The 25,155-nt window shown below is 38.8% G+C and overlaps 2 protein-coding genes across 7 annotated transcripts in view; one reads left to right on the top strand and one right to left on the bottom strand.

Moving 5' to 3' along the window:
• st8sia7.2 (ST8 alpha-N-acetyl-neuraminide alpha-2,8-sialyltransferase 7.2) overlaps positions 1–25,155 on the bottom strand; it is an 84,767-nt gene that overhangs the window by 3,838 nt on the left and 55,774 nt on the right. The window lies entirely within an intron of this gene.
• On the top strand, positions 1,989–25,063 carry LOC130069426 (N-lysine methyltransferase KMT5A-A-like). 2 transcript variants are annotated; one of them, XM_056233303.1, is made up of 5 exons: positions 1,989–2,131; positions 2,712–2,844; positions 3,799–3,988; positions 12,715–12,771; positions 24,829–25,063. In XM_056233303.1, the coding sequence occupies exons 1-5, from the start codon at positions 2,017–2,019 to the stop codon at positions 24,829–24,831; spliced, it is 498 nt and encodes a 165-aa protein (XP_056089278.1). In that variant the 5' UTR covers positions 1,989–2,016; the 3' UTR covers positions 24,832–25,063. The 2 variants fall into 2 exon arrangements, with proteins under 2 accessions (XP_056089278.1, XP_056089277.1); XM_056233302.1 differs by lacking the exon at positions 12,715–12,771 and adding an exon at positions 4,658–4,714 and having other exon boundaries at positions 1,990–2,131.

Raw genomic sequence — 25,155 nt, 5'->3', positions numbered from 1 at the left:
CGCTGTGTAGGTTACGACTTAAAGAGAGCCGTTGCCACAAGGGCACATTCAACTTGCCAGCATCTGCGTCTCCAACACTCGTAACAGAGTGGTTGTGGCGCGATTTCCACAGGAACCCTGTTTGTCAGTCGACATAATGGAGATAGGTAGTAAAAGATGGAGAACATCTTGGTAACTGACGTAACCCTCGTTCCTCGACAGAGGGAACGGAGATGTCCTCTTATGTCCCCCCTGCCATAACGCTGAACCACCCAGCTGAATGGCCTCCTCAGCAAAATCCTAAGAGTGATGCAATCCACCATCTTATTTACCCATATGTGGGGGAATGGCTTGGCATGCAAATTCCACTCGCCAATTCCATTGGCCGTTTTTATAAAACTCAGAGGTGATTGGGGCTCCCAAGTGAGACCACATTTGTCAGTCGACATAACATCTCCCGTCTTTCTGTTTATTTGTTAGGCCTATCAATTTAGGACAAAGTTTTATATGCTGACATTAATAAACAAGTAACAGTGAACAATATGTTTATAGCATTGAATAACCTTGTTTAATATTTCTACATACACAACTGTTGTTATTTTGAAAAAACTTTTTTTTGATGTGTGTGTGTGTGTGTGTGTGTGTGTGTGTGTGTGTGTTGGTTTTGGTGGATTACAAGGTCTTTCCACCAGTTTACATACCAGCATTATAAGGACATTTGGGATTATAAGGACAAAGGACATGTCCTTGTAATTCAAAACCGTCAAATCATCAGTCTGAGTCTGAAGAACAACCTCCTGCTTTTTTATTGGATGTCCCTTTAAGTGGGTATACCAGTGTTCTGGTGTGTGGGTGTGTATCTCGTGACTGCCGCCTATCGGCCGGATCAGACGCTCCCGCTTTACACACATTTACACACTAATGGGCGTGGCCGAGTGGAAACGGCGGGCGATTCTCTTATTGGTTAATGACGCGCACGCGCAGTAGAGAGATTTATATGCTGGCTGAAGGTGGAAGCGTGCTCACTGCGGCTATGTGACAGCAGCCTAATTGGTAAGTACATTAAATATTATTACATTTTATATATTGATTAATATAAATTACTCATATCTATGTTTATATTTAAATTAAACATATCTTAGTGTTCTGTTGGCAGTCTTTAAAAATATTCACGCAGTCGAGCACGAGGCTCGTCATGGCACCCTGGAAACTGAATAATGCATTTATTGTTAATGAAAAGTTAATTAAGAATAATTATGAACAACTACGAGTTTCAGAAGAATGTTCACATCATTGAGGAAATCTGCTTTTTATAATGCCTCAATTTGCCTTAAATGTGCGTTGTGACAGGATTAAATTAAAGTGTCTGTCTGAACTCGTTCGTTGACGGGTGGAATGAAATCTATGGCGTCAAATAAAAAGTCAAAGATCGACATTTTATCATAAAATGTATTACCTTTTTGTAAAAAAAAAGCATAACAAACATACAATAGTTAATCCGATGAGGTACATTCGACGACTTTGTGGTGACTAACGTTAGCTGCTACTAGATTTACAGGCCCTTTTCACGATTCAAATGCATTTAAAATAAGTAGTTTCGAGAAGTTTCGACAGGAATAACGTTATATCTCAGCAGGGAAAGTATTCAAAGTTTCTGAAAATGTTAATTTGACATCTTTTGATGAAATTGACATAGTATAATTATTGTAATGCATATATTCACCCAAAAAAATCTTTGGGAAGTATACATTTAAACGTGTTTAATAAAAATAAATATATTAGTTGAATTGTATATGGCTGCCTTACTATAAAAAACAGCAATACATAAAATAGTATTGTTTTACTTGTAATGGTATTGGTGAATCAGAAGTCTTGCAAATTATTAAAAAAAAATAGGAACTGGTATTGTAAAATAAGATGGATAGGGACTGTATGGATGTGCAACTTATTAGATTTATGTATTATTAAATATTTTTATGTAGTGTTTTTTCATTCTGTTTTTAAAATACTATACCTTCAACTCTGCAGATACAAGAAATGGAGAGTGGCTCGAGGCGACAAAGGCTAAAGCCTATGCAAGATGCAGAAGACCACATTAAGTCAAGAATTGACAAGCCAAATCTTGAGCAGCGATACATCAACAGATTTAAAGGTACACCAAATACTCTAAGTATCTGTCCTGTTTTGTAATGTCAGAGTACAGTACAACAGTACATTTGAAGACATGTACAGTCACACTGGAGTGATGAGAGCATTCAGTGCGTCACATGATCAACTGCCAAAGGAGGGCTGTGCGATATCACGCTTTAAGATTGTGAACTATTATAATATTCTGCATTTGTAGAGAGATCATAATATTATGCTAAAGTGCAAATTATCTCAGTTCTCCAGCTTATTGTTTGCATGTGTTTTAAAGCCTTGCCAGTTAAACACTTTATTCACACACTGATCTAACATGCGCTTAAAGTGTCAAATACACAGGGTTTCCATAAACACCATAGTTTTTATCTTAATTGAATGCAAACAGTTACGTGTCAGTATATTAGATCACTGGGTTGTTCATCCTATCTATCTATTTATATATATATACATATATATACATATAACAGCTCAGGTACACACTATATACAATGTGTTCATTTTGTTGGTAGTTGTAGAACATGTTACAGTGCAAGTGTTAATATGGTAAGACAATGAGGCTCTTATATTAAATATGTTTTTTCATCTTTCAGGACGAGGAGTGTTCACCAAGCAATTCATTTTAAAAGGGGATTTTGTGGTTGAGTATAAAGGCCTATTCACACAGGAACAAGAATCCTCTGGAGTGTTTCTTTTTGACTTTCCATGGAAAGGACAAATGTGTTGGTAATTAATTTTTATCCTTGAGTAATACTTTGATAATGCATTGTAATATATGCATAACATAATGGCAAAAACTTGCAATATAGGCCCTGTCCCAAATGGCACACTTCATGCTCACATGTATCTTGAGGGCTTACAATGGCTGCCGCGTGTCCGTTAAGTCCACAAGACCGTAGGGTGTCCCATTCTTCATTTGCTCGCGAGTGCCCTCTTTGCGGCTGCTATGCGTCCTCGATTTGCACTTCTGTTGAAGCTGTGAGCTCCACTGCAGAATTCTACCCCACAGTCAAAGCGGAATTACATCATGAAAGTGTGGACTCTGAGGATGACCGCAAGGGTTTAGGGTGCCATTTGGGACAGGGCCAATGTTCAACATGTTTAGAGTAAATTTTTTTAGAGATGCACCGATTGATCGGTTGGTGACCGGATTTGGCCGATTTTCACGTTATCAGTCTGACATTTTCGGCATGCATGTTAATCAATGAGTATGTTCACACCGGGAGCAGGAGCAGCGCGTGAGTGTCAAGCAGGAGTGTCGCATGAGCAGCATTGAAGTGGGGTTTCGGCGCCGAGTCTATTTGTGTTGCGCTTCTCACGCTCAGTTAAAGTGAAAGCACACTTTTGATGGACAAAATAAATATGATTTCACACAAAAAGTGCTCAAACATGAACAGAATTTGTATGTCTAGTGTGTTTGACCTTTTTTTATTATTCGGTTTGTGTAAAGTATATTGTTTTATAAAAACAAAACAAAAAGGGAATCGGCTAAAATCGGTATCGGCAGGTCAAACTCAATGAGAAATCGGAATCGGCCTAGAAAATTGTAATTGGTGCATCTCTAATTTTTTTGTTTCTTTATCCAGTAGATGAAGTTCGTACATGTTAATTTTCAAACACCATTGTCATGTTCTACTATTTGTCATTTTATTTATAATGATATGGACCTTTTTTATGCAGCATGGATGCATCGGAGGAGGATGGCAGTCTGGGAAGGCTTGTAAATGACAGTAACAAACCTAACTGCAAAATGAAGGTTGTAACATTCAATAACAGCCCACACTTGTGCCTTTTTGCTATTTTGGATATTTTTCCTGGGGAAGAAGTCACCTACAACTACGGACCATCAGAATGGCCGTGGAGATCCCAGGTAAAGAATGTTCTCCCCCAATATGCAATAGAGCATTTTCTAGAAGTATTTTCAAAGAATCTAGACAATGTAGGATTGTTGTTGTGTACACATTTGTCTTTATATTAATTATTTTACAGAGTAACATTACTGTCACAGCTTGGATGTCTGAATAACATTTACATGAAGAAAGATTTCCTTTACATCAAACTTTGCTTCAGTGGTCTGAAAATTTGTTGATATTGATTTTTAGCGGACCTTGTAGTGTTCTTGTTCAGTTTTCCTTATTTGCTATATCCCTAAAACAAGAATTGTTCATATTTTTTTAAATAAGGTTGCTTCAACCCAGTTAAATAAAAATAAGGTTTATTTAATTCATGTTTTAAATGAATAACTTCAACAATAAATGTAAACAGTACAAAATTGAGGTTACAAAACTATTCAACTGTAGTGTTTGTGCTTATGTGAGTATTTTTATATGCAGGTGTTCATTTTACATTATGACCATATAAAAAATAGAATAGAAACAGTAAAGTTTTGTATTGTAGGCAAAGATGTTCAAGACGTAGTTTCAGTTTTTTGCCACAATCAGACTTACAACATCTACATTTGTTATTGTTTTTATCCTGCAGCTTCTTTATCTCCAGCAAATGTCTACAACGGTATTTATTTTCATTCTCTCCTTTACAGATGAATACAGATGTTGCAGACAAAACTCCCTGTTTGGCAGAAGCAAGTGCAGAACAGGTATTGTGTAGTTTTGTAAGAGACATTAACATTTATTCTAGGTGTATTTTTTTGATTAATGTATGTTCATTATAGTCAAGTGTGCTTATTATACATCTACAAAGTGGAAAGTTGATATAGAGACTTGATGTAGAGCCAAGCACTGTGTGAACCTGAAAACACACTGCATTGTGAGGACGGAACGGTTTACTAGGACACTGTAGTGTTAGTTATGTAGGAAACAATAGGCATGAGATTGTGTTAAACTGAAAACACACTGCATTGTGAGGACAGAACGGTTTACTAGGACACTGTAGTGTTAGTTATGTAGGAAACAATAGGCATGAGATTGTGTGAACCTGAAAACACACTGCATTGTGAGGACAGAACGGTTTACTAGGACACTGTAGTGTTAGTTATGTAGGAAACAATAGGCATGAGATTGTGTTAAACTGAAAACACACTGCATTGTGAGGAAGGAACGGTTTACTAGGACACTGTAGTGTGTTAGTTATGTAGGAAACAATAGGCATGAGATTGTGTTAAACTGAAAACACACTGCATTGTGAGGAAGGAACGGTTTACTAGGACACTGTAGTGTTAGTTATGTAGGAAACAATAGGCATGAGATTGTGTTAAACTGAAAACACTGCATTGTGAGGACGGAACGGTTTACTAGGACACTGTAGTGTTAGTTATGTAGGAAACAATAGGCATGAGATTGTGTTAAACTGAAAACACTGCATTGTGAGGACGGAACGGTTTACTAGGACACTGTAGTGTGTTAGTTATGTAGGAAACAATAGGCATGAGATTGTGTTAAACTGAAAACACACTACATTGTGAGGACAGAACGGTTTACTAGGACACTGTAGTGTTAGTTATGTAGGAAACAATAGGCATGAGATTGTGTTAAACTGAAAACACACTGCATTGTGAGGACGGAACGGTTTACTAGGACACTGTAGTGTTAGTTATGTAGGAAACAATAGGCATGAGATTGTGTTAAACTGAAAACACACTGCATTGTGAGGACGGAACGGTTTACTAGGACACTGTAGTGTTAGTTATGTAGGAAACAATAGGCATGAGATTGTGTTAAACTGAAAACACTGCATTGTGAGGACAGAACGGTTTACTAGGACACTGTAGTGTTAGTTATGTAGGAAACAATAGGCATGAGATTGTGTTAAACTGAAAACACTGCATTGTGAGGACAGAACGGTTTACTAGGACACTGTAGTGTTAGTTATGTAGGAAACAATAGGCATGAGATTGTGTTAAACTGAAAACACACTGCATTGTGAGGACAGAACGGTTTACTAGGACACTGTAGTGTTAGTTATGTAGGAAACAATAGGCATGAGATTGTGTTAAACTGAAAACACACTGCATTGTGAGGACGGAACGGTTTACTAGGACACTGTAGTGTTAGTTATGTAGGAAACAATAGGCATGAGATTGTGTTAAACTGAAAACACACTGCATTGTGAGGACAGAACGGTTTACTAGGACACTGTAGTGTTAGTTATGTAGGAAACAATAGGCATGAGATTGTGTTAAACTGAAAACACTGCATTGTGAGGACGGAACGGTTTACTAGGACACTGTAGTGTGTTAGTTATGTAGGAAACAATAGGCATGAGATTGTGTTAAACTGAAAACACACTGCATTGTGAGGACAGAACGGTTTACTAGGACACTGTAGTGTTAGTTATGTAGGAAACAATAGGCATGAGATTGTGTTAAACTGAAAACACTGCATTGTGAGGACAGAACGGTTTACTAGGACACTGTAGTGTTAGTTATGTAGGAAACAATAGGCATGAGATTGTGTTAAACTGAAAACACACTGCATTGTGAGGACAGAACGGTTTACTAGGACACTGTAGTGTTAGTTATGTAGGAAACAATAGGCATGAGATTGTGTTAAACTGAAAACACACTGCATTGTGAGGACGGAACGGTTTACTAGGACACTGTAGTGTTAGTTATGTAGGAAACAATAGGCATGAGATTGTGTTAAACTGAAAACACACTGCATTGTGAGGACAGAACGGTTTACTAGGACACTGTAGTGTTAGTTATGTAGGAAACAATAGGCATGAGATTGTGTTAAACTGAAAACACACTGCATTGTGAGGACGGAACGGTTTACTAGGACACTGTAGTGTTAGTTATGTAGGAAACAATAGGCATGAGATTGTGTTAAACTGAAAACACACTGCATTGTGAGGACAGAACGGTTTACTAGGACACTGTAGTGTTAGTTATGTAGGAAACAATAGGCATGAGATTGTGTTAAACTGAAAACACACTGCATTGTGAGGACAGAACGGTTTACTAGGACACTGTAGTGTTAGTTATGTAGGAAACAATAGGCATGAGATTGTGTTAAACTGAAAACACACTACATTGTGAGGATGGAACGGTTTACTAGGACACTGTAGTGTTAGTTATGTAGGAAACAATAGGCATGAGATTGTGTTAAACTGAAAACACTGCATTGTGAGGACGGAACGGTTTACTAGGACACTGTAGTGTTAGTTATGTAGGAAACAATAGGCATGAGATTGTGTTAAACTGAAAACACACTACATTGTGAGGATGGAACGGTTTACTAGGACACTGTAGTGTTAGTTATGTAGGAAACAATAGGCATGAGATTGTGTTAAACTGAAAACACACTGCATTGTGAGGACAGAACGGTTTACTAGGACACTGTAGTGTTAGTTATGTAGGAAACAATAGGCATGAGATTGTGTTAAACTGAAAACACTGCATTGTGAGGACAGAACGGTTTACTAGGACACTGTAGTGTTAGTTATGTAGGAAACAATAGGCATGAGATTGTGTTAAACTGAAAACACACTACATTGTGAGGATGGAACGGTTTACTAGGACACTGTAGTGTTAGTTATGTAGGAAACAATAGGCATGAGATTGTGTTAAACTGAAAACACACTGCATTGTGAGGACAGAACGGTTTACTAGGACACTGTAGTGTTAGTTATGTAGGAAACAATAGGCATGAGATTGTGTTAAACTGAAAACACACTACATTGTGAGGATGGAACGGTTTACTAGGACACTGTAGTGTTAGTTATGTAGGAAACAATAGGCATGAGATTGTGTTAAACTGAAAACACACTACATTGTGAGGATGGAACGGTTTACTAGGACACTGTAGTGTGTTAGTTATGTAGGAAACAATAGGCATGAGATTGTGTTAAACTGAAAACACTGCATTGTGAGGACGGAACGGTTTACTAGGACACTGTAGTGTTAGTTATGTAGGAAACAATAGGCATGAGATTGTGTTAAACTGAAAACACACTGCATTGTGAGGACAGAACGGTTTACTAGGACACTGTAGTGTTAGTTATGTAGGAAACAATAGGCATGAGATTGTGTTAAACTGAAAACACTGCATTGTGAGGACGGAACGGTTTACTAGGACACTGTAGTGTTAGTTATGTAGGAAACAATAGGCATGAGATTGTGTTAAACTGAAAACACTGCATTGTGAGGACAGAACGGTTTACTAGGACACTGTAGTGTTAGTTATGTAGGAAACAATAGGCATGAGATTGTGTTAAACTGAAAACACACTGCATTGTGAGGACAGAACGGTTTACTAGGACACTGTAGTGTTAGTTATGTAGGAAACAATAGGCATGAGATTGTGTTAAACTGAAAACACTGCATTGTGAGGACAGAACGGTTTACTAGGACACTGTAGTGTTAGTTATGTAGGAAACAATAGGCATGAGATTGTGTTAAACTGAAAACACACTACATTGTGAGGACAGAACGGTTTACTAGGACACTGTAGTGTTAGTTATGTAGGAAACAATAGGCATGAGATTGTGTTAAACTGAAAACACACTGCATTGTGAGGACAGAACGGTTTACTAGGACACTGTAGTGTTAGTTATGTAGGAAACAATAGGCATGAGATTGTGTTAAACTGAAAACACACTGCATTGTGAGGACGGAACGGTTTACTAGGACACTGTAGTGTTAGTTATGTAGGAAACAATAGGCATGAGATTGTGTTAAACTGAAAACACACTGCATTGTGAGGACGGAACGGTTTACTAGGACACTGTAGTGTTAGTTATGTAGGAAACAATAGGCATGAGATTGTGTTAAACTGAAAACACACTGCATTGTGAGGACAGAACGGTTTACTAGGACACTGTAGTGTTAGTTATGTAGGAAACAATAGGCATGAGATTGTGTTAAACTGAAAACACTGCATTGTGAGGACAGAACGGTTTACTAGGACACTGTAGTGTTAGTTATGTAGGAAACAATAGGCATGAGATTGTGTTAAACTGAAAACACTGCATTGTGAGGACAGAACGGTTTACTAGGACACTGTAGTGTTAGTTATGTAGGAAACAATAGGCATGAGATTGTGTTAAACTGAAAACACACTGCATTGTGAGGACAGAACGGTTTACTAGGACACTGTAGTGTTAGTTATGTAGGAAACAATAGGCATGAGATTGTGTTAAACTGAAAACACTGCATTGTGAGGAAGGAAAGGTTTACTAGGACACTGTAGTGTTAGTTATGTAGGAAACAATAGGCATGAGATTGTGTTAAACTGAAAACACTGCATTGTGAGGACAGAACGGTTTACTAGGACACTGTAGTGTTAGTTATGTAGGAAACAATAGGCATGAGATTGTGTTAAACTGAAAACACTGCATTGTGAGGAAGGAACGGTTTACTAGGACACTGTAGTGTTAGTTATGTAGGAAACAATAGGCATGAGATTGTGTTAAACTGAAAACACTGCATTGTGAGGACAGAACGGTTTACTAGGACACTGTAGTGTGTTAGTTATGTAGGAAACAATAGGCATGAGATTGTGTTAAACTGAAAACACTGCATTGTGAGGAAGGAACGGTTTACTAGGACACTGTAGTGTTAGTTATGTAGGAAACAATAGGCATGAGATTGTGTTAAACTGAAAACACACTGCATTGTGAGGACAGAACGGTTTACTAGGACACTGTAGTGTTAGTTATGTAGGAAACAATAGGCATGAGATTGTGTTAAACTGAAAACACTGCATTGTGAGGACAGAACGGTTTACTAGGACACTGTAGTGTGTTAGTTATGTAGGAAACAATAGGCATGAGATTGTGTTAAACTGAAAACACACTGCATTGTGAGGAAGGAACGGTTTACTAGGACACTGTAGTGTTAGTTATGTAGGAAACAATAGGCATGAGATTGTGTTAAACTGAAAACACACTGCATTGTGAGGACAGAACGGTTTACTAGGACACTGTAGTGTTAGTTATGTAGGAAACAATAGGCATGAGATTGTGTTAAACTGAAAACACACTACATTGTGAGGACGGAACGGTTTACTAGGACACTGTAGTGTTAGTTATGTAGGAAACAATAGGCATGAGATTGTGTTAAACTGAAAACACTGCATTGTGAGGACAGAACGGTTTACTAGGACACTGTAGTGTTAGTTATGTAGGAAACAATAGGCATGAGATTGTGTTAAACTGAAAACACACTGCATTGTGAGGACGGAACGGTTTACTAGGACACTGTAGTGTTAGTTATGTAGGAAACAATAGGCATGAGATTGTGTTAAACTGAAAACACACTGCATTGTGAGGACAGAACGGTTTACTAGGACACTGTAGTGTTAGTTATGTAGGAAACAATAGGCATGAGATTGTTAAACTGACGACACAGTAGCAGCTTCTTTATCTCCAGCAAATGTCTACAACGGTATTTATTTTCATTCTCTCCTTTACAGATGAATACAGATGTTGCAGACAAAACTCCCTGTTTGGCAGAAGCAAGTGCAGAACAGGTATTGTGTAGTTTTGTAAGAGACATTAACATTTATTCTAGGTGTATTTTTTTGATTAATGTATGTTCATTATAGTCAAGTGTGCTTATTATACATCTACAAAGTGGAAAGTTGATATAGAGACTTGATGTAGAGCCAAGCACTGTGTGAACCTGAAAACACACTGCATTGTGAGGACGGAACGGTTTACTAGGACACTGTAGTGTGTTAGTTATGTAGGAAACAATAGGCATGAGATTGTGTTAAACTGAAAACACACTGCATTGTGAGGACGGTACGGTTTACTAGGACACTGTAGTGTGTTAGTTATGTAGGAAACAATAGGCATGAGATTGTGTTAAACTGAAAACACACTGCATTGTGAGGACGGAACGGTTTACTAGGACACTGTAGTGTTAGTTATGTAGGAAACAATAGGCATGAGATTGTGTTAAACTGAAAACACACTACATTGTGAGGACAGAACGGTTTACTAGGACACTGTAGTGTTAGTTATGTAGGAAACAATAGGCATGAGATTGTGTTAAACTGAAAACACACTGCATTGTGAGGACAGAACGGTTTACTAGGACACTGTAGTGTTAGTTATGTAGGAAACAATAGGCATGAGATTGTGTTAAACTGAAAACACTGCATTGTGAGGACAGAACGGTTTACTAGGACACTGTAGTGTTAGTTATGTAGGAAACAATAGGCATGAGATTGTGTTAAACTGAAAACACTGCATTGTGAGGACAGAACGGTTTACTAGGACACTGTAGTGTGTTAGTTATGTAGGAAACAATAGGCATGAGATTGTGTTAAACTGAAAACACACTGCATTGTGAGGACAGAACGGTTTACTAGGACACTGTAGTGTTAGTTATGTAGGAAACAATAGGCATGAGATTGTGTTAAACTGAAAACACTGCATTGTGAGGACAGAACGGTTTACTAGGACACTGTAGTGTTAGTTATGTAGGAAACAATAGGCATGAGATTGTGTTAAACTGAAAACACTGCATTGTGAGGACAGAACGGTTTACTAGGACACTGTAGTGTTAGTTATGTAGGAAACAATAGGCATGAGATTGTGTTAAACTGAAAACACTGCATTGTGAGGACAGAACGGTTTACTAGGACACTGTAGTGTTAGTTATGTAGGAAACAATAGGCATGAGATTGTGTTAAACTGAAAACACTGCATTGTGAGGACAGAACGGTTTACTAGGACACTGTAGTGTTAGTTATGTAGGAAACAATAGGCATGAGATTGTGTTAAACTGAAAACACACTGCATTGTGAGGACAGAACGGTTTACTAGGACACTGTAGTGTTAGTTATGTAGGAAACAATAGGCATGAGATTGTGTTAAACTGAAAACACTGCATTGTGAGGACAGAACGGTTTACTAGGACACTGTAGTGTTAGTTATGTAGGAAACAATAGGCATGAGATTGTGTTAAACTGAAAACACACTGCATTGTGAGGACGGAACGGTTTACTAGGACACTGTAGTGTTAGTTATGTAGGAAACAATAGGCATGAGATTGTGTTAAACTGAAAACACACTGCATTGTGAGGACAGAACGGTTTACTAGGACACTGTAGTGTTAGTTATGTAGGAAACAATAGGCATGAGATTGTGTTAAACTGAAAACACTGCATTGTGAGGACAGAACGGTTTACTAGGACACTGTAGTGTTAGTTATGTAGGAAACAATAGGCATGAGATTGTGTTAAACTGAAAACACTGCATTGTGAGGACAGAACGGTTTACTAGGACACTGTAGTGTTAGTTATGTAGGAAACAATAGGCATGAGATTGTGTTAAACTGAAAACACTGCATTGTGAGGACAGAACGGTTTACTAGGACACTGTAGTGTGTTAGTTATGTAGGAAACAATAGGCATGAGATTGTGTTAAACTGAAAACACACTGCATTGTGAGGACGGAACGGTTTACTAGGACACTGTAGTGTTAGTTATGTAGGAAACAATAGGCATGAGATTGTGTTAAACTGAAAACACACTGCATTGTGAGGACAGAACGGTTTACTAGGACACTGTAGTGTTAGTTATGTAGGAAACAATAGGCATGAGATTGTTAAACTGACGACACAGTAGCAGCTTCTTTATCTCCAGCAAATGTCTACAACGGTATTTATTTTCATTCTCTCCTTTACAGATGAATACAGATGTTGCAGACAAAACTCCCTGTTTGGCAGAAGCAAGTGCAGAACAGGTATTGTGTAGTTTTGTAAGAGAACTGTCAACACAGGAGCAGCTACAATTGCTGTCAATACCTCTGTGCCCCACAGTTTGGCAAGCACTATGCTTTTGGTTTGTGAAAATTCAAGTGTGTTAATTTTAAATCTGCAAAATAGAAAATAAATAATAGTAAATAAGTATATAAATTATTTGTATATACTTTTGTTTAAAAAAAAAGTAGAAGCTAAATTACGGTCTATCCCACTCCTCTTCCTTCCTACTAAATAGTGTCACAAACATGACTTGGTCCATGCAACTGTGTCATGCCTGGACAAATGCACAGTATGCCTGGGATCTGGGATGTCTGCTCTTAAGTGGATTGGTTTCAAATGTAAAGGTGAGTAAATACATGCATACTTGCATACACTATATTGCCAAACGTTTTGGGACGTTTGCCTATACATGTACATAAACTTAAATTACATCCCATTCCTGATCCGTAGGGTTTAATATGGAGTTAACCCTTTGCATCTATAATTTTTTATCCAGACATCAATAGCTGTATTAGTATCAGTGAAACTGACCTTTATTCATAAAAAGATGCCAATGAACCAAGTATTTAAAAATGTACAGTAAACTATACAACTTTGTCTCTACATTAATTCGGAGATTAGCTGTGTAATTATTACATTATAAAATATATAAACTAAAACCTATAAAAACGATGAGATATAAAGACATCACAGACTCCATAACGCAATGAATAAAAAGTATAAAATCATTGGTTACCCATAAGCCAATCACATATCGTTTGGTTATGACGCGCCAGCTCAGCCGCATCTAACTTCCTCTGTAAACCAGAGCATGTGAGCGAAGCAGAGCGGTGTAACGCTCAGCTCAATATTCCGCTCTATGCGCGTATGCTCCACTCAGTCGCTCGCGTCCCAAGCGAACGCTCCACTGATGAATCGCTCACACTCACCGGTAAAACAAATCCCGCTCAGACATAAATGTTTCTGTAGGTTACTTGCCTTCTGTTTGTACTTTGTAATGAATATCTGAAATAAATGTATAAATTACAGTAGCTAGGATTGTAAATAGAAGTTATTTACTGGTGATTCTGAATAAAAGTCTGTTCTTTTTATTCATTTAAATGCATTAAATTAACTTAATTAAAAAACATGTCTAGCCCTTTGGCAAACTTGCCTATTAAATGCAATAACTGAAAAGGTATATTTGATTTTCGTTATTTTATTTCCGTGAACATAACTGCAGTTGCAAAACAGGCATATTAAAACGCGCACGCACGCACACACACACACACACACACACACACACACACACACACAAACAAGATGAAATGCATGTAGAACTTCACAAAACACATCTGGACTATCATGCTCATAAAAGCACACACAGGTGAAATGCACTTAACAACATCTTATCAAAGCACACCTGGATGATTTACTGGCATTAGTAAAAGAAACGCGCGTTCTAAAGTTTAAATAGACCAAAACTGCGGGTAATTGCGGTCTATTTAAAAACGTCTCAATCTTTACATCACTTTAGAATTTACTTTTAGAAACATTAGCTTGGACAAAGTATTAGGTTTCAGGCTCATGCGGTGTGCCCGGGACAGTAATCCAGCGGCGGAAAACACGCGCTCAGCACTGGAAGAACCACTGGATTGATCCAGCATTGGTTTTCCAAAATCCTAGGACATCTTCATGTGGACCTTTTCTCATTGAGCCCAGGTACTCCTCCATCTCACCTCTGGCACTGTCAGCTACACTCGAGTTGCTCTCATATGAGCCGAAAATGAGGGCCTTCTTGGGAGCGCTTCTAGCCTCAGTCACTGTCCACCGCAGTCTCCACACCACTGCATTCTGCCTCTTTTACCAACATTTCACGAATCTCTACGAGTTGATTGCTCACTGTACCATCTCTAATGATCCATTCAGTTTTAAAACGTGGATCCAATACAGCCGCCAACACAAGGTGCTTGTCAGAGTAAAATCTGTTAAAACGAGTAGAGACATTATCTGACAGTGTCTCCACAAATGCACGAATGTTGACGGAGCGGTTGTCAGGGACACTGGACAAAAGCTGTTTGATTTCCATTACAGCTGGAAGAATCATGCCAAGGTTTCCGAGCTCTTTTTGCATAGCAGTTGTAAGCTCTGCCAGAGGCAATAGCACCTCAGTCAGGGCTTGGAGATGAAGTACGTCATTCATGGTCAGCTTACTGTGCTCGGGAATTTTAAGTTTATCAGCCTCCTCAGTGTTTAAGGTGCTTTTTCTAATACTCTTTACAAGTTTTGCCGTTCGTGTGATCATTTTGTCTACATCAGCATGACCGTTTATTGCATCCTTTATGGCGAGTTGCAGTAAATGGATGGGGCATCGCATATGCAGATTAGATTCAGTGATGTATGTGGCGCTCATGTTTTCTATGATCTGCGCAAAATCTGTCTGGAATGGTGAAAGTGGACCTTCCTCTGTGCCACTGCCATCTTCCTCAAGGACCTCTTCCTCACCCTCCTCTTCAGTTGAGCTTTCATCAAACCCTGGGAGGTCGAAAGCCTTTACCATGTTACTTGCGCTGTCAGTCACCACCCTGACAACTCGCCGTTGTAAATTCCAGTGTTGCAAAATACTTTCATATTTATGAAAAATATTCTCAGCGGTGTGGTGTCCTTTAAGATGTTCACAGGACAGCAGCACAGTGTGACTGTTAAACATTTCATCAATGAAACTTGCCACAACACCCAGAAAGCTGTGTCCTCTTCTGTTTGTCCAAATGTCTAAAGTAAGCACAAAGCCATCTCCTAACTGCAACAGCTCTCTAAGTCTGCCTTCCATCTCGCTAAGAGCATTTGGCATCAGAGTGTCACGTACTGTACTGTAGCACGGTGTGGTATAGCCGGGCTGGGCAACGCTGACAAAATGGCGCATACCCTCACGTTCACCTTTTGTGAGAGGTTCATAATCCACGTAAACTATCTTAAAAAATGCGTCATCTAATTCTTTCTTCCGTGCATTAGACACAGAGAACTGGGGAGTCTGGGGACGCAGGAGAGGAAAAAAATTCTTTATCTCCCTTTGATTGGTAGCAGTTTTTTCTGTAAAAACTAATTTGTGTACATTATAATAGCATTCAGTACATTTTCTGTTGCCTACATCTAAATTATAGGCCTACCTAATTATTCGGGTCAGTTTTTTTTGTTTTATTTAAATTTAACAAGTGGTTCAATTAGGGCTGCACGATTATGGCCAAAATGATAATCACGATTATTTTTAACAATATTGAGATCACGATTAATTATCACGATTATTTGTTGATTTTAACCAAAACAAATGTTATTGTCACATAGGCTAATTATAACTGCTTTCACATCCATATTGTGCTACATTCCTGCTAATGTACAAGTATGTGCATCAAAATAAAACAGGTCCTCTTATTCACCAAAATTCAGTGCATCTCCTTAAAGAATAAATAAAAATAAATAAAACAATAAAGAAAATGTAGCAAAACTTCAACAAGGCACTATTTTACATTGTGTAAATATATTTTAGGAAGCAAAATATAAACTTGCATTGTACCTGCATAATGGGTGTGAATAAAACTCAAAATATACAATCAATAAAAAAACAAATATTCCATAACAGAATGTAACCAAATGAGAACATTTCAAGGCAGAACTATGGAAGTTCAATTAATGGATAAAATTCAGAGTCATTGTTGTTTGACGCTTAAGAATCTGAAAACCTGGTTGTGGTACAGTGTCAGTGATTGGTTGTGAAATCATACTGCATGAATTGAATCTTATTTAATCTTCCACATGAAAGTTTATGTGCTCGAATTATTTCTATGTATTAAACTATAGTTCAAAACAAGACGTTTGTAGTACTGATTATTGGAGTCCATTAATCGAACTTCCATGCCTCTTATATAGTAATTATATATTACTATGTAGTACCAATTTACTAATGCTCACACTCGGTCTCTCCCGCACGCAGATACTCGGTCTCTCCCGCGCGCAGACACACTCGGTATCTCTCGCGCGCTGTCGCACGCTCGCACACTGTCGAGTGCGCTCTTGGACACACGGGCTGTGTCCGAAATCTCCACTCAAACCACTACTCCCTAACCCCTATGTAGGGGGTAGGGAGTAGAGCACTATATAGTGAGCTCACCAAGCATAGTAGAAACACCACTTTCGGACACTACTCGATCGTCTCTCGGCGCCGTTTATTACGTCATTACTGTCGCACTATTTAAACGTGCTATCATCTGTCAGCTGGTGCAATGCATGATGGTATGTAGGGCTTGGGTTAGTGACCATCAGTTGTACACTACTTTTCAAAATGCATTCTGGGATACATTGAGTGGACTATATAGGGTATAATAATCATCACTTTACATTCAGACAGCACTACAAAATGGTGAGCTCACTATATAGTCCACTATATAGTGAGTAGTGGGAGATTTCAGACACAGCAACGGTCTCTCGTGCTCTGTCACTCGCGCGCAGACACACGTCTCTCTCGTGCACTGTGGCTCATGGAGGCACGTGATCAGACAGTGGTTTAGGGAGCGCTAGATTGGCTTTGCAAAAAAAAAAAAAAAAAAACTTTGATACGGAGCGTTCTGAGAACGGATTGACGCATTTTAAATATCGCTCGATCACGCGAATTTGATCGTGGGAAGCCAAAATCGTTATCGTGATTAAAATTAGATTAATCGTGCAGCCCTAGGTTCAATAACTGCTGTCTAATTTCAACTTAAAAATAGGCTACATCAACTACAATTATGTAGGCTAATTCATATTGTGTGTTGGCTATAGGTTATTTTTAGTTGCACTGATATGATGATTGCATAACAAATTAACAATTCGTTCCAACCTGACGTCAGCATGTTTTAATAATTAATTTCCTCATTTTATTTAAATCATACAAAATTAACAATATAATATTTCGATCCATGGTTTAGTAAATCGTGACCACGTTGTAATAATTTGTTTCCTTGTTTTAATAAAACGAGAGTAGCCTACGAATTAGTTCAACATGGCCACGATTTACTAAACCAGGGAACGATTTAAGAATTTGTGGAAACGAATTTAATTCGTGGCCACCCTAAATGAAAGAACGAATTCTTAATTCATGGGACATGGGTAATTTGTATATTACAATATATTTTTGTCTTCATGTCATGAGAGGGGCTCAGTACAACAGCCTACCTTACCCATTTATCTATTAATTTATTTTCGAATGGTATAGGCTATAGCTCACCTTTTGCTGCACTACCATGTTTGCGTAGCACATCCTCGTGCTTTCTGGCAATGTGACGCTTTAGATTCCAATATGAATCTTTGCTAACTCTCACAGTCTCTCCACACTCCCTTTCAATTTCTTCTCCCTGCTCGTTCTTAACTGTGATTTTTACTGGGCATTTATGCATAAGGCTCGCAACTTCCTTAAAACAATGTTTGAACTCCATAACCAACCCATTATTGCTTTAGCTAATTCACCGATTCTCGAACTAGCAAATCACAATAGGGCATTCTGGGTTGAGCGAGCGGCGCTGAGCGGACGGAGCGAGCGGAGCAGAATCTTCAGAAAGGCGCTCTCCGCTCAGGAGGAAGTATTACCGCTCCGCTCACATGCTCTGCTGTAAACACATATATAATGCGAAAACGAAACCACCGAGCGAAACACCGGAGTGAACATGGCTGTGAACGACTTTTTCAGACTTTGTAAAGTAAATCTATGCATCCACGGTACAATTAGTGCCTCTAATATTTAACAGTAGAGAGAAATAAGAAAATATTTGCAGCCAACTGTCAAAGTTAGGATTAGTTCTGTTAAACACAGCTCTTTGTTCATCTTGAGTCTGTCGGAAATGCTGCAACTTAATTGCAAGATTACAGCATGACATGGAAATATTTAAGAACTGGAAAAGAAAGGAGACACTGAACTGTCAAAAGGGTGCCAGTTCGAGCTCGACAGGGCCACAACATCACCTCCATTCAAAATGTTTAACAAACACTCTTCTTGTTCGGGCTTCAGTTTGCAAATGCCAGGAATCATGGGCATAGGAACCGGGGGGGACGTGTCCCCCCCCCAAAATTGGAGACAGTCGCATTTGTCCCACCCAAAAATTATACCGCGGAGAAAAATATTTGATTTGAAATCTTTAACTCGCATGCTTGTCATGTGCCTGTTTGCAGTCAGTTGCCTACTGGAAATTATGTCACATAAAATTTGATGAAAGTGATGCTTTGAAAACATATTTCTGACAATAAATGAAAGCTATTTGAAATGGTGTCTATTTTGTCTCGGCTGAGCTGAGATGAGAACAATATTCTTGTTCAGAATATTGTTCAGAAAGCCGTATTCTTGTTCAGCTGCTTCATCTCGTTGTCAGTCGACCATGATCGCGCTTCCCTCGCGCACGCGCATCTAGGTGACACGGATAAATGTACACAGCAATATATAATGAATATAGATCATAGATCTGGGAGATCCGTAGTTGCGCGGGATGTGGAAGCGCGCAAAAGTTCCAGAAATGTACAAAAAGTGCCCTGGCCTTGAATGACAAGGTAAGGAAAATAAGACTAAATCAAAATTAAATAACCAAGACTAGTTTGACCATGTGATTTTTCTCAGGAGATGTTTTGAGCATTTTACTTCAGACACCGGATTATCAGCAAACTGCAAACTGCCAATAGAACTGCTAGCTGGCTACTCAAAATAAACTAGCAATCTATTCAGTCAGCATATTTGTATTTGATCTGTGTGAGTTACAGAAATATAAGACTTGCTAGACCTACCTTTTTTATATATATATATTTCTTTGCACAAAAGTCTCCAGAAAGTGCCATTTAATGGTTTATTTATTTTTTTAAATCCCAATTTAACCCCTGATTAGGCCTGCAATTAAAGAATTGATTTGATATTTATCAGTTAGCCTAATTACTGCCATTCAAAATGTGTTTTCCTTTATCTTTACAAATGTATCTTTTTAGTAGAATAAAGTATGTTGGTGAATGTTTTGCAGTGTAGTAAATTTATGACACATTTCTGTTCAAAACATTAACGGATCTGTCAGGTTTCCGTTATGTGTCCCCCCCCAATGTTAAACTCATTCCTACGCCCCTGCCAGGAATATTCTCCACAACAGAGCGAATTGCATCCCGTGTCTCCATATCCACGGTCGTTTTCAATTTCACTAACCTATCTTAAACTCGGCGCTTAGCGTCTACATCACGGCTCTCAGCCCGCCCTCTGTTCGTTGATTGGCCGACTGTATTCAGTCGGGAGGAAAACTGAGAGATAGGTCGCTATCTCAGACTGAGTACAGAAGCGAACTGAAATTGAGCGGAAGTACGAAGTCTGACGTAGTCAGGCTAGGAGACTGGAGCTTTTGCTTAGAATTTTGAATACCAATCATGCTCAATATTAATCAGGAACTTTACGTGCATTCCCTTTAAATTAATTTTGTCTCACTTTTTAAAATGAATGAAATTGTTTAATGAAGATTATTTAGTGAATAATGATTTATTTTAAAAATGCATTTTTATGATTCTAATACTGAAAAATAGCTAAATGTGTTTTAGTGTAGATATATTAATTTATATTAACTGACTGTTGTCTTTCAGTTTGTTCTGGTGTGTGGCACAAGGGTTGTCTCAAGCAAGCATTTCCTGAGGTATGTCAGATTTACTTTTGTAGGTACCATTACATTTGTTATTTAAAAAAAAATACTGTTAGTTTAACATGTATTCTATTTTTAGGATAAACATGATTTCAGCTCAGAGGATGATAGTGAATCAGATGAGGACATGCATGAAGATAAGGATTATTTACCAGACAGCAACTCTGATAGTTCCGAATCTGATTCGGATGCAAGGTCTCTGGAGGTCTCTACTCTGTCCCAGGGTCCCCTCTCAGGGAATATTGAAACATTTGATACTAGAAAAAAAAACCCAGATGAAACAACAGATGACAAAGCAGGTGTTAAAGGTATAAACTACTGTTACGTTTGTCAAAAGCCTCAGTCTAAACTTGCCAGACATCTAGAGACACACAAGACAGAAGCAGAAGTGATGGAGGCTCTCAGTTTTCCAAAACGTTCAGTAAAAAGACGACGACTTCTGGAGAAATTACGTAATCGTGGTAACTTTCAACACAATGTAGTTGTTCTCAAAACAGGAACCGGGCAAATCAAATTAAAAAGAACTTCTAAGCAGTCTAAATTTATTCACTGTGTCTATTGTAAAGGAATGTTTTCCCGCAAAGAATTGTGGCGGCACTCTCGCAGATGCCACTTCATGCCAGAACAGGCTTCCGGTGGGTTTGCAAAGCCCAAAGTCTTGGGCTTGGCCTCAACTGCTCAGTCTGTGTTCTCTGAAAGTATTTCTCAAGGGGTTTGGAAGCTTCTTGACCCAATGAGACTGGATGATATAACAACAGTTGTTCGTAATGACTTCAGCATTTTGCAGCTGGCACAATCTCTGTACAACAAGCATGGATCTGATACTACAAAATATGAGTATATTCGTCAGAAGTTAAGGGAACTTGCACGTGTGTTGTTGGTTTTGCGTGGTGATTCGTTATACACCATTGAAGATGCTGTTAAGCCTGGAAATTTTCACAAAGTTGTCAAAGCTGTGAAAAAAGTGTCTGGTTTTGATGAAGAAAACAACTCTTACACAGCACCAAGTCTTGCTCTAAAAATAGGGCATTCTCTACAGAAAATAGCTGACATAATTCACTGTAGGGCTTTGATGACAGAAAATGAGGGCTTGATCAAATCAACTGAAGCTTTCAAGTCACTGTACTCCACAAAATGGTGTGAGCTTGTATCACACTCTGCCCTGAACACACTTAGTGAGAAGAAATTCAACAAACCATCGACCTTGCCTTTTACCCAGGATGTGCAACTTCTTCATACTCACCTCGAACAGTCTGCAAATGCTGCCTTTGACAAACTGAAGAAAGAAGCATCTCCCCAAAGTTACGCTGACCTTGCAAAAGCCACTCTTGTTCAGACTATAGTTTTTAATCGAAGGCGTGCAGGGGAGGTGTCAAAAATGCACTTGAAGAACTTCATTGCTAGAGACAAAAGCGTACTCCATGTTGATGTGTCCTTGGGATTAACTAAGTTTGAAAAGAAACTTTGTGAGCACTTCACTCGGGTAGAAATCCGGGGCAAACGTGGACGAAAGGTGGCTGTCCTCCTTACACCACAAATGGTGAAATCGCTGAATCTATTAGTCAGCAGAAGAATGGAATGTGGTGTACAGGATGCCAATATCTTTCTCTTTGCTAGACCAAAATGTTCAAGTTATTACAGAGGTCAAGACAGCTTGAGACTTCATGCAGAAAAGTGTGGAGCCAAAAAACCTGAATATCTACGCTCAACCCAGCTTAGGAAACATGTTGCAACCCTTTCGCAAATTTTAAACCTCAAAGACAACGAGTTGGATCAGGTGGCTGACTTTCTCGGGCATGATATACGTGTCCACCGTGATCACTACAGACTGCCTGAGGCAACAATTCAGCTTGCGAAAATCTCGAAGCTACTTTTAGCAATGGACAAAGGTTGTCTTGGAAACATCCAGGGAAAGTCACTCGATGAGATTCAAATTGAAGGTATTTTATATATCTATTGCATAGGTGTTATTCCAATACCAATCTCAACATTTCCATACAAGAGTATTACACTTAATTAACGTTATGATTTCAGATCAGATCCAGTTGACCGATACTGAAGATGATGCAGATGATGAACCTGATGGCACCAGTTCATTTGGCAGACAAAATGAAATGTCATCAATACAAGAAGCCTGCCAGAATGGAGGTAATTATTTTAATGGTATAAAGAAAAATGATACATTATAAGGTAGTGGTGTTTGGACTGAGAAGTACACTCACCTAAAGGATTATTAGGAACACCTGTTCAATTTCTCAATGCAATTATCTAATCAACCAATCACATGGCAGTTGCTTCAATGCATTTAGGAGTGTGGTCCTGGTCAAGACAATCTCCTGAACTCCAAACTGAATGTCAGAATGGGAAAGAAAGGTGATTTAAGCAATTTTGAGCGTGGCATGGTTGTTGGTGCCAGACGGGCCGGTCTGAGTATTTCACAATCTGCTCAGTTACTGGGATTTTCACGCACAACCATTTCTAGGGTTTACAAAGAATGGTATGAAAAGGGAAAAACATCCAGTATGCGGCAGTCCTGTGGGCGAAAATGCCTTGTTGATGCTAGAGGTCAGAGGAGAATGGGCCGACTGATTCAAGCTGATAGAAGAGCAACTTTGACTGAAATAACCACTCGTTACAACCGAGGTATGCAGCAAAGCATTTGTGAAGCCACAACACACACAACCTTGAGGTGGATGGGCTACAACAGCAGAAGACCCCACCGGGTACCACTCATCTCCACTACAAATAGGAAAAAGTGGCTACAATTAGCAAGAGCTCACCAAAGTTGGACAGTTGAAGACTGGAAAAATGTTGCCTGGTCTGATGAGTCTCGATTTCTGTAGAGACATTCAGATGGTAGTGTCAGAATTTGGCGTAAACAGAATGAGAACATGGATCCATCATGCCTTGTTACCACTGTGCAGGGTGGTGGTGGTGGTGTAATGGTGTGGGGAATGTTTTCTTGGCACACTTTAGGCCCCTTAGTGCCAATTGGGCATCGTTTAAATGCCACGGCCTACCTGAGCATTGTTTCTGACCATGTCCATCCCTTTATGGCCACCATGTACCCATCCTCTGATGGCTACTTCCAGCAGGATAATGCACCATGTCACAAAGCTCGAATCATTTCAAATTGGTTTCTTGAACATGACAATGAGTTCACTTTACTAAAATGGCCCCCACAGTCACCAGATCTCAACCCAATAGAGCATCTTTGGGATGTGGCGGAACGGGAGCTTCGTGCCCTGGATGTGCATCCCACAAATCTCCATCAACTGCAAGATGCTATCCTATCAATATGGGCCAACATTTCTAAAGAATGCTTTCAGCACCTTGTTGAATCAATGCCACGTAGAATTAAGGCGAAAGGGGGTCAAACACAGTATTAGTATGGTGTTCCTAATAATCCTTTAGGTGAGTGTATGCCAAGGTACTGTACCCAAGACTGCCTGTAGGAGCTGGCAGTATGATCACTATAGTTGTGTAGTACTATAGAATGTGAAAGCAACTTTGACTTGGGTCCGTATTCATTTAGGAAGTAAAGTAACTTGCATGTGTTGTGACTTGTTTCATTTTTTTATGATTTCTTACTGGGCTACCGTAAAATTGGGGTGTAACAGTTAAAATTACTCACGGTTTGGCTTTGTCAGTTTTAGGGGCATGGTTTCGGCATGGTTTGATATGTTCAGGGGGAAAAAGGACTACTGTCAAGTAAAAACAAAGAAAATAAGAAAAAATAATCAAACCACAAGCAACAGCATATTTCAATAAATTAAAATAAGCAAGGGATAATCCACGGCTAGCTGTGGATTTAACCATTTTAATGCACAACGTGGAGGCATTTTGGCTGTTACGCCAAACCCATGATTCGGTTCGAATCACGAAAGTTGCTGCTAGCTCATGGACACCTCCTACTAACGCTCTGCATCTCTGCAAGTTTCGGAGGGGAATGATTCAGATTTCTCTTGGCACAGCTACTAAAAGACCGAAAAGTTGCTCACGTCACATCTACATCATCAAGCTCAGTTTGAGTCTGTGCAGTACACTCAGCGATCAGGAAAGGAGTACTTCTAATGGGCTTCACTTTTCTCTGTTGAATCCACTGTGTCCATTTCTTTTACTGTCTATGGCATCATGTCAATTAACAATCTTTAAACTTTCAGACTTGGCTCTGTTGAGGCAAAAACAATTCATGTTGATTCTAGTCTATTTTTGTTCATAAAATGTCATAGAAATGCATGTATTATCAAAATTACATGCATTTTGTAATATTTTGTGAACTAAATTGTAAATGTTTGTAGCTTGTAACTGATTTTTTAAAATTAAACATTTCACATTGCAATGTTTTCTTGTTTTTATCTTTCTTGTTTTTAGTGACTGAAAGTGTTGAACATCGGGGGAAGAAAAGAATATGGTCAAAAGCAGAAGTTGCTGCTGTGATGCGGCATTTTAAAATCCACATAGCCAAAGGTCATTTGGCGACAAAATCTGAGTGTCTTCAATGCAAATCTGCTGAAGAGCATGTGCTACAAAACCGGTCAGTACAAAACATTAGGGATTTTGTGAGAAACAGAGGTATAACAGCCAAAAGGAGAAGTCAGTATGAAAGTGCATGAGTGCTGTTCATGAAATGCAGCCATAAGCTTTTACATTTTGTAACACTGTTTTAGCTTATTTTATTATTTTTAAATGTTGTCTCCT

The sequence above is a fragment of the Rhinichthys klamathensis genome, unplaced genomic scaffold, assembly GCF_029890125.1.
Source record: "Rhinichthys klamathensis goyatoka isolate OS25496 unplaced genomic scaffold, OSU_Roscu_1.1 h1tg000366l_1, whole genome shotgun sequence".
Taxonomy (NCBI): domain Eukaryota; kingdom Metazoa; phylum Chordata; class Actinopteri; order Cypriniformes; family Leuciscidae; genus Rhinichthys; species Rhinichthys klamathensis.
The sequence above is the reverse complement of the archived record's forward strand: the minus strand, read 5'-3'. Positions and strand labels throughout refer to the sequence as shown.

Excerpts from the sequence above, each read along its gene's own strand:
- LOC130069426 (XM_056233303.1), top strand. The coding sequence starts at position 2,017 with ATGGAGAGTGGCTCGAGGCGACAAAGGCTAAAGCCTATGCAAGATGCA. Across the intron at positions 2,132-2,711 it reads ATACATCAACAGATTTAAAG|GACGAGGAGTGTTCACCAAG; the intron begins GTACACCAAATA and ends TTCATCTTTCAG. Across the intron at positions 2,845-3,798 it reads TGGAAAGGACAAATGTGTTG|CATGGATGCATCGGAGGAGG; the intron begins GTAATTAATTTT and ends TTTTTTATGCAG.